Source organism: Beta vulgaris, chromosome 6, assembly GCF_026745355.1.
Source record: "Beta vulgaris subsp. vulgaris cultivar EL10 chromosome 6, EL10.2, whole genome shotgun sequence".
Classification (NCBI taxonomy): domain Eukaryota; kingdom Viridiplantae; phylum Streptophyta; class Magnoliopsida; order Caryophyllales; family Amaranthaceae; genus Beta; species Beta vulgaris.
This window is the reverse complement of record NC_079207.1, coordinates 71,559,076-71,586,754: the sequence shown is the minus strand read 5'-3', so window position 1 is coordinate 71,586,754 and position 27,679 is coordinate 71,559,076. Positions and strand designations below refer to the sequence as shown.

Sequence of the window (27,679 nt, the reverse complement as noted above, 5' to 3'; positions counted from 1 at the left end):
GCACGTCACGAAAAGTCCGTTTATGGAAAAACTAGAATCAAACGCAAACTTTCTGTTTCAAACTCTGTTATGACAACTCACAAGTACATATTCAAAAGAAATTAAATAGCGGTAATTGAGTAATTGCGTATGTGCGAACTTAATATGCGTTTAGTGTTGGAAAACAAGCACTTAAAAGTTTCCATAATAAAGAACATTAACAAAAACAAGCACTTAAAAGTTAATAGGCATAAATAACAAATTTGACATTAAGCGTCATAGTTATGATCCTAGCCAAATAATTGCAACTATTAATGGAGTTTAATTAGTGCTAAGCTTAGGGTGCAAATCTTCTACTCCATTTTTTTTTTTATCATTGTATATGTCAATAAAAATTATTGGTCTAACACGTTATTAGAATTTCAAACTTCTTATTTTAAACGGTTTATCACCAAATACCTCTGACAATTCCATTATTCACCATTTACCCCAATTGTTCTATAAATTCACCATATATTCTTGAGAAAAAGTGCAATAGCATTTGTTATCTTTTTTTCTAATAGACGCTAACTGCGTAGTTTACCGTTTTTACGACTTTGCCCTATTAGATTTTTTAGTGGCAATTGTTCACTTCCTTATGGCACACAATGTTACAGTTTAGTTCAAATTCTCTCAATGCAAAAAAAGACCTTAGAGCCTTTCATCTTTTTCTCATGTGGTCTTCCTTCCCCGAAAAGAGCGAAAGAAACCCAAAAACATCAAGAAGTACAATATTGTTGCTTGTCGTCAATTTGGAAAGAAGAATACGACATCCAAAAATAGCTCAGATCGAGCTGTATTTTAGAAGGAGGTTAAAATCAAAAAAAAAAAAAATTAAGCGAAATTTGCAATCAGGTTAGTCTATCTTCTTTCGGTTTATGTTTGAAGAAATCAAATTTGTGTCTGTTTAATATGTTTTGCATTGTGAAATTTCGTAAATTTTGAATTTTTTTTGTTATGTATGTGTTGGGTTTTACATGTTTTAGAATGACAACTATTTAGTTATTATTGCATCATGGTGGTCACGATTTTGATGTTAGGGTTGAAAGCACTAACTTTTTTTCATTTGATTGGGTTGGTTTTATAAACGTGTAATATCCACTCATTTGCACCTTGTGAAACTTCCCTATGAAGTTACCCATTCATGGATTACTCTCAGCCAAGCACGCTTAATTAACTTTGGAGTAACCGAAAAAATGAGGTATCTAAAAGAAAGATGCATCTTCTCGCAATGAGGAACCTATTAAATCCCTTTAAAGCAATCATGAAGGACATTACGTACAACCCGACTTGAGGACATCAATACCCTCGTTGCGCATGAGGACTCACATATTCAACCACAACGGTATGTGTTGCCCCAACTTGAAAAGTAAACACATATTCGATCGCAGCCGATAATATAGCCCCACAATCCTCCCCTACTAGGCGACTAACCTTGGATTAATTATCCACACGATACGAATGCGGTCACAAGGATGAGCATGGGTTGGTGGCAGATCCACCCAGACCCGTACGTATGCGGTCACAAGGATGAGCATGGGTTGGATTTGTGGCAGATCCACCCAGACCCGTAGATTTAGATTTTGACCCAAACCCACCCCATACTCAGGAGTTATAAAAAATTTGGACCCTAACCCAAATTCAATAGGTATGACAGGTCTTGGGTCAACGAGTCCAAATAATAAATAATAAATAATAAGCAATAAATAATAAATAATTTATTATTTATTATTTATTACTTATTACTTATTACTTATTACTTATTACTTATTACTTATTACTTATTACTTATTACTTATTACTTATTACTTATTACTTATTACTTATTACTTATTACTTATTACTTATTACTTATTACTTATTACTTATTTTTTATTATTTATTTTTTATTATTTATTATTTATTATTTATTATTTATTATTTATTATTTATTATTTATCATTTATTATTTATTATTTATCATTTATTATTTATCATTTATCATTTATTATTTATCATTTATTGTTTATTACTTATTACTTATTACTTATTATTCATTATTTATTATTCATTATTCATTATTCATTATTCATTAGATATTAGATGAAGTTAAAAAAAAGCTTGTTAGTCAAAATTAGTTATTGTGATTGTTACGTTGTTATTTATTTTAACTTGTATGGATATTAATTTCTTTTCTTATTAATTCTTATAATACATTAATTAAGAAAAAAAGGAAAAAGACTTACTTTTTTTTCTTTATAGTAGAAAAAAGTCTTGTAATTCACTGTAACTTGCACTAGCTTTTTCTCTTCCTTTTTCTTACTAGACCAAAAATCTTTTTATAAGATACATGGTCAACCTAAGTTTATAATTTACAAACTTTTTTAAGATACGTTTCACAAATATTTACACTTTAATTTCTTTTAAAAAACATGAGACCCACCACATCTTTTTATTTTTACACTTACTTCTATCTTTTTACTCTCACCTATTCTATTTTTCCCACCAAATTTAATTCCCTAACTTTTTTAAATTTAACGAAACGTCAAAATAACTAGATATTTATAGAACGAAGGGAGTAAATCTTACTCCCTCCGTCCCAATTTAATTGCTACATTCGTTTTTTCACAGTTTACGAGATGCAACTTCAAACATCAATATCTTGAGTTATATATATGAAAAAATTATAAAAATTATATACTTGAAACATACAAATTGGGACAAATCAAACCAGATCCAACATAACTATGTTTTTTCTTATATATATAAAGTAAAAAATAGTCAAAATTATGATATAAATAGTACATACAGTCAAAATGTAGCAATTAAATTAGAACGAAGGAAGTAACTCAGTTCGGACCCTCTTTTTAAGTGTCCCATCCATCATATTCATATCTCTCCTCACCTCACCCCTCTCTCCTCTCTCCTTCCAACCCCCTTTTTTTTATATAAATCTCCCACCATCATCTTCTCTACCAATCGCCTTCCCTCGTCATCTCACTCCACCATATAGCAAAACTAACGCTCCTATCTCTTCCTTCCCTCTTTTCTTCCAAATCTTTCCAAACAAATCACAAAACAAATGGTTAGTTAATAATCTCACCTTTTACTTTTTTCCCCCAACATTTTTTCCAACTTTCTCATTCAATAATAATCAATCATCATCTTCTCCTTGCAGGAAGTAGAGAAGAAGCTTGTACACCAACACACTGATGAAAAATGGCAAGACTACGTCGATTGGAGAGGCCGTCCTGCCCTTCAACGTCGACACGGCGGATTTCCTGCGGCCTCTTTTGTTCTTGGTATCACATCTCCATTTTTTCTTTAATTCACTGAGGGGGCGTTTGGTATGATTAATGGAAACGGAATGGAAAGGATTTCGATAAGAAGGGGATATGGAAATAATAACTGTTACCTTTACTAGTTGTTTGGTATACTAGTGAAATGAAAACAATCGAAAAGTTTATGATTGAGGAAGAAAACGTAATTTGTTTTCACTAGTTTGATAAGGGTGATAAATGGGAGATTGTGAATCCTTCCGAAAACATTATTTGTTACTTAACACTTATACCAAGCAATTAGAAATGGAAACGCTTATTTTTGAATCCCTTTTCTATACCAAACACCCTCTAAATTATTTCATCAATTTTTTGTCAATACCATGAACTAATAGTACTTTTTTGGTTGAATGGGTGGTTTTTTTTGTAATAATTGCAGTGGTGGAAGTGATAGAAAACATGGCATTTTTGGCAAATGCAAGTAATTTGGTGTTGTATGTGTCAAAACACATGCATTTTTCACCCTCAAAATCATCAAACACAGTTACTAATTTTATGGGAACTGCTTTTCTCCTTGCTTTGCTTGGTGGTTTTCTTTCTGATGCCTTTTTCACAACTTATCAAGTCTACCTTACTAGTGCTGCCATTGAATTTCTGGTAAGTTTAATTCTCCACTTTCTACAATTTGGACTTGTTTATTTTTCTTTTTCGTAGTTTTAGTATTTCTTCCCTAGGAATTTAGACTATAATACTAGTCAACTTGCCTATCAAAGTTCTATTCTAGTATTTGATTCGATGTCATATTATTAAATTTATTTTTACAAACTGCCTCTCGAATATTTGCATGGTGTGAATTAAATATTGTTTTTTTTTTTTTGCTAAATTTCTATTTTTTCTAAATTCAAAATTATATTATATGGAGTACAGTTTAGATTTCGAGAAATTAACTTCAAATTGTGAGAGACCGTCTATTTTTAAATTAAAATTAAGTAATGAGAAGCCCAATATTTAAAACAGAATTAGCTCGATAGTGACTTAGGTTAATTTCATTCGATGGCTAGTTTAATTTATTTAGTAACTAGGTCTATTTTTATATTAAAATTAGATTATCTATCTCTTTTAATAGTTTTTAAATTTCAAATAGTAATTTTTGTTTGTCTGAACTAAAGGAGAATATGTTAAGGTGGACATCCTGTTTTTGTTTTACTTAAAAAGGAGCAAATTTTTTCCTTTCACTTTGAACAATGATTACTACCAAAAGAAAAGGTTAGTCTCTCTAACTTTTTATTAGCTAACCCTTTTCTTATGGTCCACCGACCATCATATATATTTTTAATTATTAATATTTTTGATATACACTTTATTTTAATTTTTTTTATAATTAGTTGTGTTTTAATATATTAGTTGCACCATTTGACATTCGCGTATTATTCATCAACCAACTATATTGTTAAATTTATATAAGTGGGAGCATTGCAAATATCAAAATTTTGTAATTTTTATTATATGTAATTAGAGATTTTAATGTTCAAAAAAGTTGGTTGTAATACATAAAAAGACAAATAGTGCAACTTAAGAAAAACAAAGGAAATTTATGTTTAGTAAAATTTAAAAGCTTAATGTCATTAAATGTCAGATTAAAATGAATGTAACATGATCAAGCAAGATATTGTTTTTACTCTATCATGGCACAAATTAATTATAGTACACTACAAAACTATTTGTGTACGATTGTTTAGTTAGAATTCGCACACTTTGACTTTTCATGTGAAGAACTAGGTCACTTTCATATCTTATTTTTCCTTTGTGTACAAAATCAATTAAATGCTACACATCCTCCAACAAGCACGACGTATATACTAAACTACTACACATATACGAGAAAAAACATATATACGTCGCAATAAGGGAAAGATACGTCTAGATTTATAATATATGATGCAAGAAAAGAAAAATAGTATTTGTTGCATGTATAAATTGTTAGATCAAGTAGGCAATTTTGCGAATGGGCGTTTAAAATGGTATAAATTGTTATATCAAGTAGGCAGTTTTGCGAATGGGCGTTTAAAATGGTATAAATTATTATATCAAGTAGGCAGTTTTGCGAATGGGCGTTTAAAATGACTTGATCTAGTGGTTCGGTTTGTATTTCACAACCTTTCAAATTTAACTAGAGGCACTTTAAAGGTAGTTATTTTTTCCTTATCATTTTTCCTATTCTCAAAGGATCTTTGCCTGTAAAGTCGAGCCATGCATGGTGACATATGTGAAGTTTCTGTCCGATTAAAACGCTTTCTCATTACCTTAGAGAAAAAAAGTAGAAATGGTATAATTAAAAATTAGAAACCTGAAAGCTAAGGAAGAAGCAACGTGAAATGATGGAGTTTATGACCCATTTGGTTTTTGTCATTTTGCTTCATCTATTTTTGTCTTCTAATGATGATGTTTTCTTTCACAAATACAACCTAAATTTGTTTGGTAGTAATAATGAATTTTGATATTGTACACTCTATCTGGCGTACGAGCCTCATCAACACGCAAAAAAAGGAAATATTTTGCTTTAAGAGTAAATTATATTTTGTGAAGTAAAACTGTAGATTCTGCTTGGAAATAAATGAATGTTCATTAATGTTTTGAAACAATACAGAAGTGGCAAATTTTTCTTTATTAATGGAATATTTCCAGCGGGAAAAGATAAAATCTTGTGATTGTAATTTCTAGAGTTGTAAAATAACTCTACAAGGTAGAGTTTGAGCAATATCAACCATTGAATAAAAAATCAATGGCTCATATATTCTCTTTCCGAAATTCCCCCTATTTTATCTCATCAAAATCTACCCATAAATCTTTCCATTTCACCAATATGAGCCTTTGATTTTAAAATGTATGGCTCAGATACAATTCTACCTTGTAGAGTTTCACGAAAACTCTAGAGGATCCGGACTCTAACGTGTTTGGTAAATCCGAAAAAGAACTACACAAGATTGTAACTGAAGCAACATTTGGTTGGATATGGAAACTGGAAGGTATTACTTTCTCACTTTAGGAATAATTGCACCGTTTCATGTTTTCACGCTTGTCGATGTATGGTTTCGAACGTTAATATTTTCGATTCTCAATGAGTAAAAATTATAAAAAGTTAATATTAAAAAAAATATTGAGACGAGTCTAACAAGATCTCAAATAATTATAATTTTTCCTAAAATACAAGTCATCAAAAATAATAAAAGGATAAGATGTGAATAGTAAACATTATGCAAATGGTGCAACTATTTCTAAACGGAGAAAGTATTTCCTATGATTTTGTTTCACCATATGTTCTCATTTTTTAGAAGAAATACAATACGACATTTGATCGATCAAATAAAATAAAAAACTTTTTCTTAAAAGTTCTGTTTAATTTGAGAGAAACGTAAGTTAGCAACTTTCTTCACTTTATGAGATATATATTTTTATCAATCTCATAATTTCATAATACTTACTTTTTTAAAAACTTTCACTTCTATGTATCTTTATATATGATACTAATTAGATATTAGTTGTTTGATTTCCCTCAAAAAAAAATAGTTGTTTGATTGACATAATTAAATTATTATATTTGAGATATCCAATTAAAGTAATAAAAAAATCATATAATTAGTGATCCATTCTTTTTTAAAAAAAGTTTTCTTTTTTGAAATAGTATAGTGGAGGAGGTTTTTCTAGTATTATTAGAAAACTATTTTATACGGAGTACCTTTGACTAAAAATGTGAGGGATTCATAAAATCTGGTGATAAAAATTTGGACGCCTATGATAAGTGCAGTCCAGAGAAACTCGAGAGAGAAAGAGTTGATAGAGGTGTCATAAATTGCCACGCATTCCAAGGGATTATAACTAACTGCACTGAACCCATGGCTTCAACAACGTGGGACTGTGAATCATGAATGGGATTGATTATACTTACAACAGTAGGAAAGAGAAAACCAGGGGCAGTCGGAAAAAACTTTACCTACCCAGTGGGTCAATAATTCATTACTAATAAAAATGAATAAGTTGTGGAATACAATTCATTAGTTCTAATAGTTTTTTAATACTCTATTTCTAGTGAGTTAACTACCCACCGGGTAGATGTAGCATTGCCCGGGGCAACCTGGATAATACAGACCGATGAGATTGCTTATTTGGCATGTCAAAATATTACTCCCTTCGACTCAAAATATAGTTACCGATAAAAATGTCCCAAAATATAGTTACCGATAAAAATGTCCCAAAATATAGTTGCCGATAAAAGTGTCTTAAAATATAGTTTCCGATAAAAGTGTCCCAAATATAGTTTATGAGACACCTAGAATGAAAATGGGAATTATATTTTCGGATAAAGGGAGTACTCTCTTTGTTTCAATATATACTTCTCATTTCCCTATTTTCACGGTAATTTATGCAAGTAGAATCCAAGAGAGATAGTGAAAAAATAAATTATCAAAATGTATATTGTAGGGAAAAAAATGATTTTAGGAGAGAAAATGGAGAATAATTGGTGAAAGAGCATTCATTGTAACATTTTGGTGGAATAAACAAAGGAAAAACAATATTTTTCTAGAAAAATTACGAAAAAATGTGGAACTAAATATGAAAATGGGAATTATATTTTGGGACACCCAAAATATAAATGAAATCTATATTTTAGGATGGCGGGAGTAATTGTTAAATAGTGGTTAGCTTTTTTTACTAGCTTTTTTATTAGTAGTATAATGTTAATTAAACTTATTGGTTAGTTGTCAAAATAACTTTGATACAAGTTATATGTGATAAAACTAGTTGGATTAGTAAAAATAACAAAACAAACGAAATATTGTCTACCTTTAAAAGCTACTCTTAAAGCTACCGCTGTTTTAAAGGTTAATATTTTTTATAGTTTTCAAAACACAAAAAAAACCCTAAACTTTACCTATTTACCTTGAAATGCTAATGCCACCCTTTTCAGAGTTTTGACCTTATTAAATCTCTAAAATTACTTGGAAATCTACAATTGAATGCACGCTAAATTTATACTTCATCCATTTCAAATTACTCGCTACACTTTGACTTTTACATTTGGAGATTCAGAATGAGGAAAGTTAAAAAAAAATTAGTTCACAAAGCAGAAATGAATGGAGATTTACCTACAATATGAATCATACTCATACATCTTCCTGGTTTGTGCATACCAGGCTACCAGCCTGCGAAACTATTTAATAATTTGCATTAACTACAACATCAACTTGAGCAGACCAACAAACAAAGGTAGGAGCGCAAATATTGTCTCTGTGTGAATGTATGATTTCCGTTTCTTTTGATTTGTGGTTATTTGGACTCACACTATTAATTACTCCTACAGTCTTAATTACTATATCTCCATTTAAGTCATCTATATCTTATTTAGCTTGGTTTTTGCCTTTCTCTCAAAAAAAAACACCCAAAAAAACAAAAACAAAAACAAAAAAATAACAAGATTTTACTACAGTTTATTATCGGTTTTTGTTTTCAGTTTTCAGTTTTCTTGGAAACTAAAAACCAAAACCAAAAAACCAAAAGAAGCAATTTTCACTTTTTAGTTGTCAGTTTTCAAAATCATCATGTTTCAATAAATTGACTATTTTTAATTATCAAAAAAAAAAAATTGACTATTTTTTATTCACTATAAAACATATATCATATAACTTTAAAAATCAAAAAACCAAAAAACAAAAAATTATGGGCCCGTTCGTTATCGTTTTTTATTTTTAGTTTTCAGTTTTTTTAAAAACTAAAAACCAAAAACAGGAAATCAGAAAAAGTGGTTTTCACTTTTTAGTTATCAGTTTTCAAAATCATCATGTTTTCAATAAGTTTGACTAATTTTTTATTTATTAAAGGTCATATATCATACTACCTCCGTTTCAAAATAAGTGCAACATTTGCATAGTGTTTACTATTCACAGTTTAAACTTTAATTAGCTTTGGTGATTTACATTTTAGGAAAAACATAGTCATGTGGGATCTTGTTAGATTCGTCCGGATGTGAATTTTTTTAATATCAACTTTTTATAATTTTTACTTATTGATAATTGAAGATATTAATGGTTAAAATAATGCATTGGCAAACGTGCAAACAAGAAATGTTGCACTTATTTAGAAACAGAGGAAGTATAATTTTGAAAATCAAAAAACCAAAAAACAGAAAACCATAGTAATACCGAACGGGATACGAGTTTTAGCTTTTGCCTTTTGCAACTTGAGGGGTTTTCTTTTGCTTTCTTTCTTTCCTCCTTACAATACTACTCCTTTTTTGATTTTGTTTTCTTATTAAAAACTTTTGCAAGTTGATTAAAGCAAAATGCTAATCAAAGAGGGTGTATTATTTAATATGGACTGCGTCAAAAAAAGGTGGTGTTTTCCGCTAATATTTAAATCTCCCACTTATAACATATTGGTTCACAATTGAAGAGTAGTGGTATACTTCTATTTGCTTATTTGGTAAATATATCAAATTTCAACCTGAACTCAATTTGACACCTTTATTCATTTTGGAAACACCTTAAATTCACAAATGGCATCCTTTTACATGCATTACTTGAATATAAGACTTACACATCACCCGTCAAAAAAAAAACTAGTACACAATTAGAAAAGTCAACACTTTCATTTGTTGGTATCCAACTATATATATATATTCAACCAGCTAAAATATGTTTTTTCATTAAAAAAATTCACTTCCTTAAGAAACACATGAAAGGATGACATTATCATGTGATAGGAAATAAAAAAACAATTGTCTTAACATGATAAGTTAATTTGGAATATATATCCTTTATATATATTTGTTGATCCTATTAAAACTAAGGGTAATCAGTTGTATGCATGTTTAAGCCACTAACAACATATTACACCTTTGTTTTTGGATACAAGTGGGTATGAAAAATATAAAAATATATTTTTTCTATTGAATATTCATTCCCTCCGTTTCATTTTATAGTTCTCTTTTTATTTTGGTCGGACATGAAAATTAAGGAACCAATGATTATTATGTACTTGTAGGGGGAGTTGTTCGTTTTGGAATCAGTATCATAAAGAAATAATCCCTCCGTCCCAAAATATAGTTGTCATTTCAATTTTGGGTGTCCCAAAATATAGTTCCCATTTCCATATTTAGTTTCATATTTTTCCGTAAATTGTCTAAAAAAATCGGGTCCCATCATTTATTTGCTTCTTGATTTTTGTTTTTTCCTTTGTTTATTCAACTAAAATGTTACAATTGATGCCTTTTCACCAATTATTCTTCATTCTCTCTCCTAAAATCATATTTTCCCTTACAACATTTGTTTTAATAAACAAAAAATCTTTATTATCCCTCTTAAATTTTATTTGCATAAATAACCGTGAAAAAAGGGAAATGAGAACTATATTTGGGACGGAGGGAGTAAAAAAGAAGAAAATATTAAATGGGTGGACAAGTGAAAGAGGAGAGAGAGTAAAAAAATTATTTTTATTATACCCAACCAATGAGAGTTGAGGAACATTAAATGAGGGTGTCAAAAATGTATGTGAAAAGGTAAATAGAGAGGGTAAAAAGTGATATTCAAAAATGGAAATAAGATACTAATAAAACAATATTTTGAGACATCCAAAATAAAATATAATAAGTATAAAATGGGACGAAGGAAATATCTGATAATGTACAATTAAGTATGTCATGATCATAAACTCGAAAATCTATACAGTTTCAAGACATGTATTCAATATCTGATAATGCACAACAACCCTAAAAACTATTACTACTATCAATAAATAATATCAATAAATAATATGGTCTAGACAACAGTAATGAGTCAGGGGAAAGTTATAAAACATATCGTCTGGCATTTCACTTAAAAATAATTAGTCTATCTATCAAGTAATATATCCACCACTAATAAAGAGTGATGGTAGGTGATAATAGTGGCATCGAACTCATATAATTAATAATATTTTAATACTTTTATCAGTAGTGAGTAGATTACCACCGGATAAATGTAATAATGTCCACATAAACTTAGACATGGCCATATATATTTTCTAGGAGTATTTAAAATTTGAAAGAAAAGAGAGTAAAACAATCAGTAACTATATGAGCACCCCCTCAAAAAAAAAAAAAAAAAAAAAAAACTATATGAGCACCAGTGAAAGAGAAGCAACTGTTTTTCATGCATAGGATTCTTTATCTCAATTAAATTTGTAATTAAATTCATGGGAATCTATAGTCCACCATACTTTATGGAACTTGTAATATTTAGGATTAGCTTCAAGGTTGAGGCCGGTCTTACAAGTTACAATATAGTATTACTCCTTTGCTTGCTGGGTTGCGGATATGGCGAAATTGTTTTAAATTTTTTAGGAAAGGGGACAGTTGTACTCATATGGTGACATCTTTTTCTTACTGGCAAAAATTAGTTTATATATTTTCATTCTAAAAAAAAAATGTTAATGAAATAAACTAAGAATAGAAAAACTTATCTGGCGAAATAGAATTCCCGAAAAGAAGACATGAGCACTACTACTACGTAGGATATACTATACGCTAGTCAATCAATAATATCTGATAATTTACAAGCTCCTCTCAGAAATCAGGATGTTTTTGTTAGTCATGATGGTGTAGTTAGAAGTAGGGGTGCTTATCGAACGAACCGAGTCCGAATAGTATTGGGCTCGGCTCGGCTCGTGAGCTCATTGAGCTTGGGGGAGTCGAGCTCGGCTCGAACTCGTGATTAGAATTTGCAGCTTGAGCTCGGATCGGCTCGTGAGCTTGTTTAGGCTCGGCTTGTGAGTTTGTTTATCTTTCTTCTATGATATTCCTTAGTAAATATCTAAAAATAAATACTTAATATAATTTTAATATATATAATAATTTTTTAATATATAAATAATTTTTTAATATAAAATATTGTAATATAAATATTTTTTTAGTATAAAATAATAAATGAGCCGTTCACGAGCTTTATGAGCCGAGCTTTGCCTAGCTCCGCTCGGCTCTTTTAAGTCTCGAGCCGAGTTTCAACGAGCCGAGCTTTGACCGAGCCGAGCCCAAGCTGCTCGTGAGCTTGTCAGGCTCATTATCACCCCTAGTTAGAAGTGTGATTTTCAGATCCATTTCCAGTATTCTAACCACTTTGCTATAAAATGGAATAGATTACATTCGGGTTTTTTCAAGTTATTAACTTTTTATCACTTTTATTAATATATAATTGAAGATATTAATAGTCAAAGTTATATATTGACATGATGTGTGGATGTCAAATTGTATCGTTTAATTTGCGATGAAAGGATCATTAGTAATTAAGGTGCTTTTTTTCTTAATCTTATGAATTAAACTCATTTGCTAAGATACCTATTCATTTTAGCATCTTAGACGGAGATCTCATTACTTAGGTCATAAAAGATGTGCTAGTTCTTGACGCCCTATTAAGTTTCATCTTAGGAAGAGTATTCACGCATAGATAAAATTTACATTACTAATTTCCACTACTATTGCCAATTTGCTTAATTAACATCCTAAGACCTAATTTATGATTATCTCATATGTGGTCCTAATTTGGAGAATAACTTACCAAAGCAATGTTTTTTTTACTAATTAACCTGCTAGATTAGCTAATAAAAAATTAACCCTTTTTCAATCAACTTATAAATAAAGGAATAATTTAATATTTGAAATTGTTTTGCGAATGAAAACCAAAGTTCGAGCACTTTGACCTCGTCCTCTCTATTTCATAAAAGATATACGACTCCGTTCTTAAATCAATGATTGAAAATACATGAAGGGAGAAGATCTGAGTTTTTCCAAAATCCCCCTATTTTATCTCATCAAAATCCACTCCTGAATCTTTTCCTTCCACCAATATGAGCCCCTGATTTTAAAATAAATGGCTCAGATACAACTCTATCTTGTAGAGTTTCACTAAAACTCTAGAGGATCCGGACTCTTATGTTATTTCTTAAGACTGAAAAAGAAAAATTGATGAGAAGAAATTGAGAGAATTCCAATACTTCTAAGTAATCGAAATTTAAGATCTTCTAAAATAAATCGGTGAAAATCGTAATTAATATTTAGGGATGGCAATGGGTAGGGTGTGGGTAGGGTAAGGTTAGACCTTTAATACCATACCCTAATTTTTGAATGTAGAGACATACCCAATCCATATTCATAGGATAAAAGTTTTTTAGGACCCTTACCCGTATCCCTAGGGTTCGATAGGGTGGATAGGAGATCTAGGGTCTAAAATGGGTCCAATACAAAAAAAAATCTGCTTATATTTTCACGTGTATATATATGTTAAGCACAATTAAACATATAAAGCTGTCAATTAGCACATAAAATATCATATTACATAGGAATACATAGTTTTTCTACATCTAAAAAATCTCATACATCCAAATATGAATAAAAAAACAAAATACTTTGGAGCGAGAGAGTGAGATGCTGGTAAGATGAGACTGTGAGAGTGCGGCTAGGATAAGTGATTGATGGTTTTATTTTGACTTTATAAGTTTCGTATATATGTTATATAATATTAAATATTTATTTCAAACTAAAAAACATATATTTTAGTTTGGGTAGGTCTATGAATAGAGTCGATGTATTTGAGAAGTGGACCCTTACTCTATCCTTACCAGATATTATCAAAACTCATACCCTACTCTAACTTATAGAATCCAAAAAAATAAGAATATAAGACCCATACCCTTTAGTTAGAATAAGATCTCGACTAGTTCGGTTAGGGTCTTGGATCCATTGCCATCTCTACAATCGTATCGTCTATTTTCTTAGTGGAACTTGAGGGGTCGTGCACACGCCACATGCAGCGTAAAACAGTTGAACATTGACAGCGCGTTAAAGAAAAAGTCCTTGTTTTCATGCATGGCAATTCGCCATTTTCCTTGTTTGCCTTAAAAGGGAAACAATATGGTCAATACCTCCTCTCTCCTTTATGTCTTTATTTTATTATTTTTCTAAGCATCTTCTTTCTACTTTAGTTGGGTTAGTTATTCTTGTGGGACCCACGAGATTGACATGAAAATCAGTTTTTAAGGGTCCGTTCAGTATCACTCTCAGTTTTCAGCTTTTGGTTTTTATGATTTTAGAATCATATTAATTTTGAAAACTGACAACTAAAAACTGGAAACTACTTTTTCTGGTTTTCATATTATGATTTTTGGTTTTAAAAAAAACTAAAAATTGAAAACGATAATAAACGGAACCTAAGTTTTTAGCTCCGAATTTCCACCAAGAAAGCCCTATTTTGAAACCATGGTGCATGAATGAGTATTATGCTTGGTACAGTCATGTTTGCATGTAAAGTGTTGGATAACAAAGCATTCTGTTGGTATAATATCAATTTGGTATAGGTCAGTATATATGCCTAGATAAGCACGATGTACCTGCCAATTCATCGCAAAAACTTATAAACACGGTCACACCAATATCCGTGGGTGAAATCATCTGATTAAGACGCCCAAATATCTAATACAACCATTGCAAATTTGATGTTGGCACAACCAAACTACATTTGACCAATTAAAATAACCATTCGAAATGTAAATGATATCAATGATTATAATTTTATGTAAAAGTATTGGGTGAAATAGTTACACAATGTATTTGGTGTGGCATAGTCAATGAGATATAGTAGCTTATGTATCTAAGACATTTGGCCAAAATTTGAGACCCAATATATTGGCCAAAATTCGAGACCCAATAGTTTAGACATTTTGCGTGGTATATATAAAACCTTAATATTTGAGACATTTTCGCTAATATCTGAGACATTCTGGTCCTATAAAATCAGTGCTTTCTGATTAGTTTAAGACACACAAATAAACACTCTCTTCCTTCTCTTCTCTTCTCTTCTCTCTCTTTTCCTGGGTTTCACTTGCCCAAAAAGCCTCCCGATTATTCGATATTATGAGAAAGTTATATCTATAAAAAATCTTTTAGACTATGGGTGTCTTGTTGCGCATTTAACCACTAAATTTTACAAAATTGATATCACCTAGTAATAGAATAAAACTAGCCTCATTTCAAGACATGTTGATAAATTATTGGAACATAGTTGAAATTTTTCATAGAAAATCCTAACCATGTTAAAGGTGCGTATATTGTCGTCAAAATTTTGATGAACTTATCTGAACAGAATTTATTCAATCTGGACTGTCAAATTTTATCAAAACTTTTACGTACTTATCACTATCTTTGAATAGTATGGATTGCAACAGTTTCACCAGCACATTTACTGATTTACAACTTTGACTACCAATACCTCTAATTGATTATTTCAAAAATTATAAAAAGTTCATGTATTGAAAATATAGATAGTGATAAATATTAGAACACCTTATCATAAACTAACAATTGTATTTATATATGAGTTGAAAATTATGGTCAAAGTACAACATATAAAAAGTACAAAAGTCAACTATTACGATTAATATAGGATGAAAATAGTAAACTTATTATATAAATTTATTTCTTCTTAGAGTGCATTGTTTTATAAGGTAGAGAAAAAAACCTCTTTCATCCTCTACTCTAGATTAAAGACAAAACCCCACATGAAAGAAGTGACCCAACAACATTTTGTGTTTTACTAGCCAATAACATTGACTTTAAATAGTACCATACGACAATAATATCAATGTCTTTACATGATCACTGGGCCATATGGCCCACTAGTTTCCTCATAACTAGGTTGATGTGGATCAATTCAACAAACAATTTTTTCACAATTTTGTTCTTTGTATGAAAGAATGCAAAACTTCTTTGGTTTTATTTGATGAAGAGAAATGGTCCTCAAAGACAAGTAACTGTCATATGTATCAACACCACATCCAAATCTATAGCAACTCCAATTCTATTGGTCATTTGGACCATGTTTTTGGCAAATTAGAAAATAGTTCTTGAACATTTTTATTATAGTAAGACAACGTATTATATGATCTTGTAAGTGATAGCTGATAGAGTATAGATCTATTCGCGGGGCTTAACCAAAAGCTTAAGCTGATGGTTGAAGTCCCACGAATAGATCTATACTCTATCAATAGCTAATAATTATTTTGACCTTACTGACCAGGGACTAGTACTCTTAACCGTCCAAGCGTACAAGCCTTCCCTACAACCACCACACTGCGACCCAACAAACCCCACGACAAGTGCATGCCGAGAGCCTAACACCTCCGAAGCAGCAATGCTCTACATAGGCCTCTACCTTGTGGCCGCGGGTGTTGGAGGGATAAAAGGATCATTACCAACCCATGGCGCGGAACAATTTGATGAGAGCAGCCCACAGGGGAGGATAAAGAGGTCTACATTCTTCAATTACTTTGTATTTTGCTTGTCAGCTGGTGGACTAATTGCAACCACGTTTGTGGTGTGGGTTGAGGACAACAAGGGCTGGAAATGGGGATTCTTAATCTCCACAATGGCTATATTGTTATCTATTCCTGTCTTTCTATCTGGCTCCCCATTTTACCGGAACAAGATCCCTTCTGGGAGTCCTTTAACTACCATATCAAAGGTATGCAAGGTTGACATGTTAAACTGTTGTTTTGATCAAATGAATAAGTGATATCATAAGCATCTTGTGTTTCTTTTTTTTATGTTTGTACCAAATTTTGAATAACACAATAATCCACTTGAAAGAAAAAAAAACAAGTGACAAACTACTTAATAAATAGATGACGCCAAAATTGTACTAAGTGACATATTAGAACATTTTACGGCCGGTTTGGTAGGTAACGATTTTTTAAAAATCTTTGTACCAAAATTTGAATAACACAATCTACTTGAAAGAAAAAACCAAGCGACAAACTACTTAATAAATAGATGAGGCCAAAATTGTACTAAGTGACATATTAGAACATTTTACGGCTTGTTTGGTATGTAACGATTTTTAGTTTAATAACTTGTTTTGAGGCTCGTCGAACTGCAACCTAGATAATTGTATCTTTCATTTATTAATATTTGAGTTTAAAATGATAACATCAAGTATCATTATGTTTAGTGGTTAATTTAAGTCTTACAAAGTGTATTTTCTATTTTTTTTTCTATTGCATGTTGATTACTTTGAATTTTATGTCATTACCAACCCTTAGTCTGCGCATTGCCTTAGCCGCCCCTAATAATTTGGTGATTATATATGTCGTAATGCAAAACGAGCATATTTACTTATTCATAAATCAATAAACTTTATTTTTTTATAAATTTAAGGTTAGATATAGGATGTTTTGACCATGGAAGAATGTCACCTATTATTTAATGGCGGTTAGAATGATGAGTAATCTAGTTGCATAGCCAAATTTTATGGAGCTCGCCCTTATAGAAGATCTGTGTCTGCGCATAACCTTATTTCTGTCTTCTCAAATCAAGAAAATATGTAAATCAATTTGAATCATTCACCCCATTCTAACATTGTAGTCTTGAATGTAAATGCTGTTTAGGCCTCATATATTATGTCAACTATGTAGAAATAACATGTTTTCGCTTTCGGAATGCAGGTCATAGTAGCTGCAATAATCAACAGTTGCACGAACAAAAATTCCAGCACTGCAGTAGCGAACATGGTCGCAAGCCCAACAAGTTTTCCACTTCAAACGTCAAAGGAAATCGAACCAGTAAAGGGCAGCCAAGAGACAATAACACATATTGATCCTTTGGAAACTCTAACCGAAAGCTTCAAATTCTTGAACAACGCAATAAACAATAATCCATCTTCACCAGCTTTGAAATGCAGCATCAAAGAGGTAGAAGAAGTAAAGATAGTCCTAAAAATCTTTCCAATCTTCGCAAGCACAATCATTCTAAACTGTTGTCTAGCCCAACTATCAACCTTCTCAGTAGAACAAGCCGCGTCAATGGACACCAACCTTAGCTCCTTAAAAGTTCCTCCAGCCTCACTCCCTGTATTTCCAATAGTCATTATCATGGTGGTGGCCCCAATATATGACCACATTATCATCCCTTTTGCGCGTAACATCACCAAAAGAGAGACTGGTATATCCCACCTTCAGAGGATTGGGGCTGGTCTAATCCTCGCAGTTATAGCCATGATCGTGGCTGCTCTAGTCGAGGTGAAAAGGAAACGAGTTGCAACTGATCATGGTTTGATTGATTCAACTGAACCATTGCCCATATCTTTCTTTTGGATTGCTATACAATACGCGTTACTTGGATCAGCTGATCTCTTCTGCTTAGCTGGGATGCTTGAGTTTTTCTTCACAGAGGCTCCATCTAGCATGAGGTCTCTTGCAACCTCGCTCTCTTGGGCCTCGTTAGCTATTGGTTACTACCTTAGCTCGGTCATCGTTTCGATTGTTAATGCTGCTACTAGTACAGGCCATGGTCATAACAAGGCATGGTTATCTGGGAAGAACTTAAACCGTTATCACCTTGAGAGGTTCTATTGGTTATTGTGTGTTTTGGGTGGTTTGAATTTCTTGAACTACCTCTTTTGGGCATGTAGGTACAAGTACAGATCAACTGGATCAAGAAGGTGAATTATACAATGTACATCTTCCTCCTCCTTAGGTCTTTCCCATGGACCAACAAATTACATCTTCTAGTTGTGTAAAAAAAATTTGATCGGCTAAATTAACAAGAAAGTTCTATATATATGCAATGGTAACTTGTACATCCTAGTTCGTTTTTTTTCCAACTTAATTGATTCAGTTTAAATTTTTTCGGTTTCAGTTATCATCCATTTGTTTTCAGTTTAGTTTACACTTATTTGTTGGTTTTACCTATACGGTTTCAGTTTAAACAATTGACTATTTTGATCTTATTACTATCGATTAGTTAGTTATTTGCAATTCGGGTTTAGTTAATTTAGGTTTTTTAAGGAAACTTGCATCGATTCGGGTGAAAACTTGATATCGGTTATGCCATGTACAACTTTTTCCTTTTGGTCGCGCTTCGGGTGAAGTCATTATTCATTGCAAGAAATTTCAACTCGGTTGGACTTTTGTCATATCGGTTAAACTTGTCGAAAACAACGATAGCATCATGAGACATATATATATTTGTGTCAAAGGACCAACTCATGATAGAGTATTAAACTATTCCTGGGACTCCAACCATCAGCTTACAGGAATAGTTTAATACTCTATCAAGTATCTTCGTGTTTTTCTTTTACTATCGATTCTCTTTATTAGCTTTCAAGTTCTATTATCCGCAAAAAGTTTTTGAAAATCTCCACAACTACAATTCACCCTCCCCCCCCTCTCTTGTAGTTGATCTAATGTTTGTAACTAGACTAACATGCATGTATTACTTGAACAAAATAGGGGTAATCAGGAATCGGGAATGACTTAAGTGGTGAGTTTTCCCATCTTCCCTAGCAAAGTCCAGGGTTCAATTCCTACATCAAACACTTGCTTAAGAGTTAGGGATGTTGGGGATGTTTGGCTTGTAATGAGCTTATAGATGGGGCGCTTGTGTGAGGGCATCCCATAGGATTTCTTCTTACCGTAAAAGAAATCTGGGACAATGATCTATGAAAAGAAGTGGTAAGTATCAAACATGTGAACCCCGATTAGGCTAGCAAAAGATTGTAAAATAAAAATGACAGTTCTTTGTGACTGTGTGTATGTCCCATCATCAATGGAGTACAAGGGCCAACAAGGCAATCCTATTCTATATACATTCAGGGTCTCGCGGCCTTACCAATCAAGCCAAATACTAATACTTCCTTCGTTTCATAATACTCGCTACACTTTTCATTATGGAAAGTTTCACATTACTTGCTACACTTCCTTTTTGGACAATAAACTCTCTCTATCTCTCGCCTCTCACATGGGTCCCTTTTCTTTTTACTCTCTACATCTCTCTTCTCCAAAACTTGTCTAGGATTCCGTGAATTGGGAAGCGTAGCAAGTAATATGAAACGGAGGAAGTACAAAAGATGTCGAGTGCTAGCCTTAGGTTATCGTATAAACGAAATAACTGCTTGCTTGAAGTGTTGAACTCCTGCTAAATTATAGTTCAATTTTCTGATCAGTCCTCAGCAATAACGCTTTCACCTTGGTAGTAACCCACAGAGCTCCATTACCAGTCTTACCTAAAGTAGAATAACATCAATAAACACACGAAAAGTCTATATATATATATATATATATATATATATATGTGTGTGAATTTTTTTTTTAACAATTCTTATCTTACACAAGATTTTGTACATTTGGCAGGATAAAAGCAGAAACAAGATGGTGAATATCAGTCCTTCCGAGTTCCAAAGATGTCTGACCTAAGCTTTACTTCTACAACACGATGATGTCCATGAAGATCATAAAGAACTAAGGGGGCGTTTGGTTTGGGGTTTTTAGGAAAGGGTAAGAGAATCAACTAGCTCAATTCCCTTACTTGTTTGTTAAGACATATCAATCATTCTCTTTACCCTCTCCATAAGACATAAGACAGGAGTATGTAACAATTTACAAAGGCCAAATAGTTGAGCAAGAAGTCCTATGCCAATATGCGAATGCTTTCTCGTTTCCTATCGCCGAGATGAGCCAGAACCCATCGTTGCACTTCTTACAGCAACTTTAACTGAAGCTATAGCACCAAGCTGCCTCAATTCCGCGTTCAGTGCTTGGCCGTCTTGGTTCATATGCTCTTCTTCTTTGTGAATCTCGACAAAGTATGCTACCTGCAGAATTATATGCATTGAAACAATTTAAATCAAGCGTTTTGGATCCCTATGATTATACAAAACAAGATAGAAATAACAGACGATTTATTATTTGATATTGTTGCAAATCCAGCTTACCAATCAAGTCTCCTATCTCCTTTCCCTGATCAATAAATTCATGTTTAGTGACCGTTGACAGTGGATTATAAGCCATATCACTAATTCACTATGTTTGTTCGGAAATAACACATTTTTAATGAATCACAATTTTCTAATTGTGAATTAGTCATCCTTTGTTTGGTTCCTCACAAGAAAAGTTACGAGGAAAACGAAATTTGGGGAGAGAGGATAGGAGAAGATAAAGAGGAAGGTAAGGAATAAGGGCGAAGATGTGGTATGATTTCCTTCATAAGAAGAAGATATTATCATGCTTGAAAGAATTATTTGTACCCTTTACCAAACAAAGAAAAATAGAAACGAAACATTTTCACCTTCCAACCAAACACTCTGTAAGAGGTGTCAAGTGTATTGAGCCAAAGACTCCACAAAGGCACGAAGTTTCCGTTCAGGACAGATTTTGTGAATGTGAATGCGCTCGTGTAAATATTGGGAGTATGGATTTAGAAAACTTTCTAATACTATAAGGCAAGTGATATGTGCTTGGAGTGCAACTCATAAGTTTCCTATTAGAGGTCTTTAGTCAGTCTTGTATATATTTCCTTCGTTCTAAAATAAGTGAAACACATGTCTCAAAAAGCTCTCGCATAAATGAGAAAAATGTTTCACTTATTTCACAACGGAGGAAGTATATATCTTTGTGATTAGCCAGGCACATTGAGATGGACCATTATTTGACAGAAGCCTCAAATCTTCAATTATGCGCAAGTTACAAAGAAAACTACAGCATGGACAAGTGCCATCAAGGCATCAACAAACAGTAGGTCTCTAATAATAACCTCCCATTCACACAAGTACATGGAGAACTGAGGGTGCAGAGTTCATAACTCAGACATACTAATCAGATACAAGATGGATAAATAACAACCTTTGGCGATGCACTTGTCTATGAAATTGAAGGATGTGTCATTGTGTAATGAACTAGCATCAATAAGGAGTAAAACTGATATTTGATTGCTAACATGGAATTTGACCGTGATAATATAGTAACAACTTAACAAGCATTCAAGAGGCTTGTTTCTCTCCCAAACCTAAACCTACTAAATCCTCCAATATTTTCTTCATACCCCCTTCTTTCCCTAATTTCCTTTATTTAGGTTGTATTTGCCTTATTCCCCAAGCTAACATAGTAGCTAGTGTATATTACTAAAATACCCCTGCCCCCCTAGGCGAGTCTATTACACATTGCAACATATTATACACGGGTCCTAGGCAGGGCCAGCCCTGGGCATAGGCCGGGAGTGAATATTAATACAATAATAATACTTCATCCTAATACAATAATAATAATAAGAATCAGTACTGTGTAGCGAATATTAATCTAAAATGTTATTGATTGACAACTCTTTGACTTCTCCAATCTTTAATTATTTTTCACTCCATTAATCTAAAATGTTGTTATTATCGTATAGTGATCTAGCTCATTGATATAATTATTTGAATAATACGATTTTATATCATAAGTTAGACAAATATTTGATGCTTCACTTATTATTACTTTTTGATAATTAATGCTTCACTAGTTATCATAGAGATATTATGATCAATGATGTAGTTATCCTTTTCTAATCATTTATATTGACTTTGTACAATGTTTCATGCTTTACTATTTTGCAAAGTATAATTTGAATACATGTTAGATGTTTCACAAGTCACAACTAGATAATACTAATTATTTTCTATCAACTCGCTGATCCTCCAGTATAAATTTTGGAAGAGAACATATATTTCCAGATGATAGGATGACAACATAAGTGTGTGAGTTGGACAAAAGAACAATGCATCTTTCTATATTCACTAGCAGTATAGTATTTGGTTAATGTTATGAAATGTGTAATTGGTAATAGAATTATGGGTTTAGCTAATTTTCATCTAAAAAAAAGTATGTGTTTAGCATTTAATTAGATATAAAGGGCGTTATTTTATTATCTTGCCTAGGGCCCGTGAAAACTCAGGACCGGCACTGGTCCTAGGTCAAGGGTTCTTTAAACGAAAGCAGCTGGCCAGGTCGACCCACAAGTCAAGGGTTAAAATCCACAATTGGTACAGAGCAAGTACATGCAACATTTCATGCATTCTGCAAGCATTTGAACAACCATGAAAGAACAATTAGATGTTCCAAGGATAGGAGACCTGCTCTCGAGAAGCAAAAGAGTTCCTTAATCATGATTTCTTCTGGGTGGGCGAAAATCCACATATTAAGACACATGATCCCCTCAAGACTAAGATATATGAATCAACCAAATTTCTTGATGAACAGTTTGTAGTTGATGGATGATAATTAATAAAAAGCAGTCTCAGTCTCAGTCTCAGGCAAACAAATTTTGCAACTTAAATAGAAGTATTACCTTTCCAGAAGCATTTCGTATAGGTGATATATGAAGCAGATTCCAAAATGAGGTCATATCTTTTCTGAAAAGACGATCACCCAATGAAATACTTATCTTACAACGCTAAATTCTTGATAAGCTTCTCATTAAGAAAGTAAACTACTGACTAAAATAAGGTACCTATAATCTAGGATTCGTACTGCGCATGGTTTTCCATTTTGAATACACTCATTAATCTGCACAAAAACATTGAAACGAAAAACTAGCTAATAAAGTACAATTATAAGGGAGTAAAAGAAGGGAATGCTTGACAGCAGAAAGGTATGATATAATAAAATAAATACACCCAACTATAAGTGGCAACAAATCCATACTAAGGAAAGCTGGTGCTAAGAGAAACTACCTGCAGCAAGATGGATGGATCTGTATTTGAGCCACTCACGAACCTATGCTTGCGTCCCAACACTTCATGTCTATCATAACCTGCAGGACAACATCAGATTATTCAGATCACAAGTAGGTTGACAAGAGTTCGATGTACCAACAGCTTGCTGATAAGCAAGAAGATTACTGAGTGGAAAATTGCTCATATTTCACTTAATCAGGAACAATCAAATAAGAAACTAAATGACTGTAATGCAATTATATGGCAAAAGGTTCCTTTAAAAATCTTCAGGATGAATAAGTTCCTTAATAAGATAGTCTCCAATTCTTCTTCGGTTCTTCCTCAGGATATTTCTTTGGTATGCCATATATTCCCTCAATTCAGACAAAGTTGTCACATTGTTTCTGACCCCTCTACATGAGATAATATGGCATGGTTTCGCTAATTGCACCTTTATGATACATTATTCCCCCGTTCCCTCAAATACTCAATCTAAGTCGGTACATTTCGGGAATAGAACCATAAACCGTAAGTAATACACTTATTAAGAAAGTCAACTTTTCTACAAAGTTCTGAAGTAGCATAATTTAATAACCATTTTGCAAGGAGTGTATAAACAGTCCAACCAACAGCTCTAGAGATTTGCTCAGAAGAAACCCAGATTAGTCATTTCCCCGACCTATTTTGACTAAGCTAAGCATGAATTTAAGAAGCCTACTCTTTTTAACTCTGATTTCTCACAGATAGTATGCAGAGTTCTCGGTCTTCTGTTCAAAAAAAGAACATCTAGATTCACGACTAGACACCACCAAGATACGAGATGAAAGGGCTGGATCTTAGGGTATGCACTTGTTATTCATACTAATGCCAGAGAAGGAAGGGACAACTATACATATTTGATATTATCATTGTCCGATTATTCACGAGAAATGGATATCGTCATCAATAGAAAGCTTGATCAGGGAGCCACTACCCACCAGTTAGCTTCAAGAAAGCTTCACTTGCATAAACAATAGGCATGTTGGGTATGTACGGATCAATTCTGCAAACCATTGAAAAAGTTTGATCAGAAAATAACAGCCTATTCAGTATTGATACAATAAGAGAGGTAACAAAGAGAGTATTTAAAAAACTCACAGTACAAAGCTCTGTTTGATTCTACCAAGAGATGTTAATAAGGCAGAATTAAGAAGGCTCTGCCCCTCTACACAGCATCTCTTTTTAGAAACAGATTTGCCTCGTAATGCACTGTACCGAGTTAGCACTGACAAAATATTGTCAATAGAAGTGGAAGCCTTTTGCTTATCAAGATCACTTGCCTCACATAATTCCTCAACCTCTACTCCTGTTAAGTACAATAAAACATGTAAGAGGCCACATATGAACAGAATTCTATGATGCAGAGTGGAATGCTTTGATGCAGGCTAAAGAAAATTATCAAATCAATTTGGGATGAAAACAATATGAACTTCTATGTTACTCAAACTCTTCATATTACATCAAGTACTTGTGTCGGTTCCTTGATACTTTGACATGCTTATGGACACTTCAGCACTTCATTTTCAGCCAAATTCATGGAAATATTTCATAAGATAGTTGAGTCGGGAACTCGGGCATATATGTATGCCTGACACAAGTATCTAAAGTCCGAGTAACATAGATGATCACAAATAAAGTTTAAAGCAATGCCCAAGTCAGTAAGAGACTAGTTTTCCAGGTCAAATGGAGTACAAGCAATCTCAACAGTATGCGAAACATTGTGGTCAAGTTGGCAACACATCATGGTTACTAAAGAAAAGGAGCAAAACAGAAATAAGCTAAATTTATTTAGATTACACTACTTGTTAAGCATTGAGTTAGCAATGTGAAAAGCCAAGCTCCATATTCATCATTTACTCAAACAAATTATCCTAGCAACTGATCCAACAAGCACAAGCTTTAAGCACTCAGAATTAAAACTATAAACTGCAAGCACTTGCTTTAAATATAAGCAGGATCATTCATCTAATATGAATACAACAAGATAAACAAGAGACTTCAGTAAACAAATCTCTAGTTGCAAAATCGACATACCTTCATCCGCATCAGAGACTGAATCAAGTGTTAAGCCGTGACACAATTCTAATACAGAATCCCTGAGCACCTCTTTTCTACAAGACCCGAGTAAAATCTCCCTCGACTTTATCCCATCTTCACAAGTGCACAATTCATTTCTCCCATGCCCACTCCTCAAACGCAATGGCTTCCTCAAAATCGGGATTTGAGCAGCAACAAAATGAATTGCCCTCCCATCAACCTCACTGAAAACCGGACTCATATGAAACAAAATCCAAAAGGGCGTCCCATCTTTACGATAATTCAACAAACTAACTTGAATTGCTCTTTCTTCTCGAATAGCCTCTCGAATTTCCATCACTGTTCTTCTACAGGTCCCCTGCCCCTGAAACATCCTCCCATTTCTCCCAACCACCTCTTCTTTTGAATATCCAAACATTTCCAAGCAACCCCGGCTCGCAAACACAATTGGGTGACCAGATATACAAGGATCAGTTATAATAAATTTATCATGCAATTCATCTAAAGCTTCAAAAACCCAATTTGAGTAATGGGTAGTAACTGATTGTTCAATTAATTCCAATTGTGATTCCATAATCCCTTTCCTTCTTTTCTTACATCGAAGCAACAATCCAATCCCATCAGGCAACTTAAGCAAGCAATACCAGCTAATTCTGTTGAATAATAATAGTTCAATCAATTAAAACTAACCAACACAAACAAATATTGTATCACATCATATCAAGAAAACATACATAATCAGTTATCAACTACTACATATATGTTCAACAACAACAAAAACTACTACATATATGTTCAACAACAACAAAAACTACTACATGTATCAAGAAAATAAAAATAACATGAAAATCTGCAACTTGGGTAATATACAGTTCTACATAAAAACATCAAGACTTTACCTTTTTTTTCGATTTATGGGCTAAAGTTGTTTAGAGTGTGAAGTTGTGGTGAAGAACTTCGACCCCGTCAAATGTAGAATTGAAAATATCTGTTGAAACTTGTGGATTAAAAACAGTGTTAATGAAAGACAAATAAATGCCCATCAATCAACAGCTTCTGGTTTATAAATATGCAAAGAAAATTCGAAACATTTAGTTATGATTGGAGGGTGGATGATGTGAAAGTCTAAAAGAGAAAATAGAGGTTGCAACTTATAGCAATCTAATTTGAAATGGATTTTTTTGCTTCAACTTTCTCAATTGATCTTAACTTATTACACTTTATTAGTAGAACTGTTTAATATGTTCACATGTCTTAATTTAGGTTTCCAAAAATAATTTAGTTTTTTTCAAGGGTGAATTAGTTAATACTCATCTTAGGATTTAGTTTGCTTATGAAAATGGAGCTTATGGTAAAATAGTCAGTTATCCATTACCATAAGTTATGTGATTCAACCTGGTGGGGGGGAATTGTGGACCAAACTTGAAGTTGATGTTGGCTTGTTGTGAGACTGATGTAGTGATGTGTGGATTAGGCTGATGGAGATCTGAGTAGGATTAACCTATATAATATGAAAAATGCTAGGTATGCAAATTCAATAATCCAACACAGTAATAGAGCATATTCCCATGTGTTATTTTAGTAGAACTATTAAAGGGTTTATTTTTGTACAAGTGTGGAGAATAATTATGTTAACTTAATTAGGTTAATCCGACATTCAATATATATAGTGTTTACAATACAGACCTAAGGCTATGAAAAGTCCTATCTATTCTTTACCCTCTCAATTTTTACGAGGTGAAACAATGGATAGGTTGGAACGATGTTTAATAAACAAGCCAGTAGATA

General features: G+C 32.6%; 2 protein-coding genes across 3 annotated transcripts; one reads left to right on the top strand and one right to left on the bottom strand.

Annotated features, from left to right (window-relative positions):
• Nucleotides 1–2,893: 2,893 nt before the first annotated feature.
• LOC104897983 (protein NRT1/ PTR FAMILY 4.6) lies at nucleotides 2,894–18,993 on the top strand. The gene is made up of 5 exons (XM_010684966.4): nucleotides 2,894–3,082; nucleotides 3,176–3,299; nucleotides 3,715–3,932; nucleotides 16,373–16,816; nucleotides 17,796–18,993. The coding sequence occupies exons 1-5, from the start codon at nucleotides 3,080–3,082 to the stop codon at nucleotides 18,792–18,794; spliced, it is 1,788 nt and encodes a 595-aa protein (XP_010683268.1). The 5' UTR covers nucleotides 2,894–3,079; the 3' UTR covers nucleotides 18,795–18,993.
• Nucleotides 18,994–20,349: 1,356 nt separating this feature from the next.
• LOC104897981 (protein TWIN LOV 1) lies at nucleotides 20,350–27,226 on the bottom strand. 2 transcript variants are annotated; one of them, XM_010684965.4, is made up of 8 exons: nucleotides 26,791–27,226; nucleotides 25,889–26,544; nucleotides 24,953–25,160; nucleotides 24,793–24,857; nucleotides 23,834–23,913; nucleotides 23,611–23,666; nucleotides 23,449–23,507; nucleotides 20,350–20,941 (listed from the first exon to the last, which is right to left on the bottom strand). In XM_010684965.4, the coding sequence occupies exons 2-8, from the start codon at nucleotides 26,463–26,465 to the stop codon at nucleotides 20,838–20,840; spliced, it is 1,149 nt and encodes a 382-aa protein (XP_010683267.1). In that variant the 5' UTR covers nucleotides 26,466–26,544; nucleotides 26,791–27,226; the 3' UTR covers nucleotides 20,350–20,837. The 2 variants fall into 2 exon arrangements, with proteins under 2 accessions (XP_010683267.1, XP_010683266.1); XM_010684964.4 differs by having other exon boundaries at nucleotides 23,449–23,512; nucleotides 26,791–27,222.
• Between the last annotated feature and the right edge of the window lie 453 nt (nucleotides 27,227–27,679).

Coding starts and splice junctions, on each gene's coding strand:
- LOC104897983 (XM_010684966.4), top strand. Junction 3,933..16,372: donor GTGCTGCCATTGAATTTCTG/GTAAGTTTAATT, acceptor CTTACTGACCAG/GGACTAGTACTCTTAACCGT. Junction 16,817..17,795: donor CTTTAACTACCATATCAAAG/GTATGCAAGGTT, acceptor TTCGGAATGCAG/GTCATAGTAGCTGCAATAAT.
- LOC104897981 (XM_010684964.4), bottom strand. CDS start 26,465: ATGGAATCACAATTGGAATTAATTGAACAATCAGTTACTACCCATTAC. Junction 25,161..25,888: donor AGTCTCTGATGCGGATGAAG/GTATGTCGATTT, acceptor TGTACTTAACAG/GAGTAGAGGTTGAGGAATTA. Junction 23,667..23,833: donor ATCCATCCATCTTGCTGCAG/GTAGTTTCTCTT, acceptor GTTTTTGTGCAG/ATTAATGAGTGTATTCAAAA.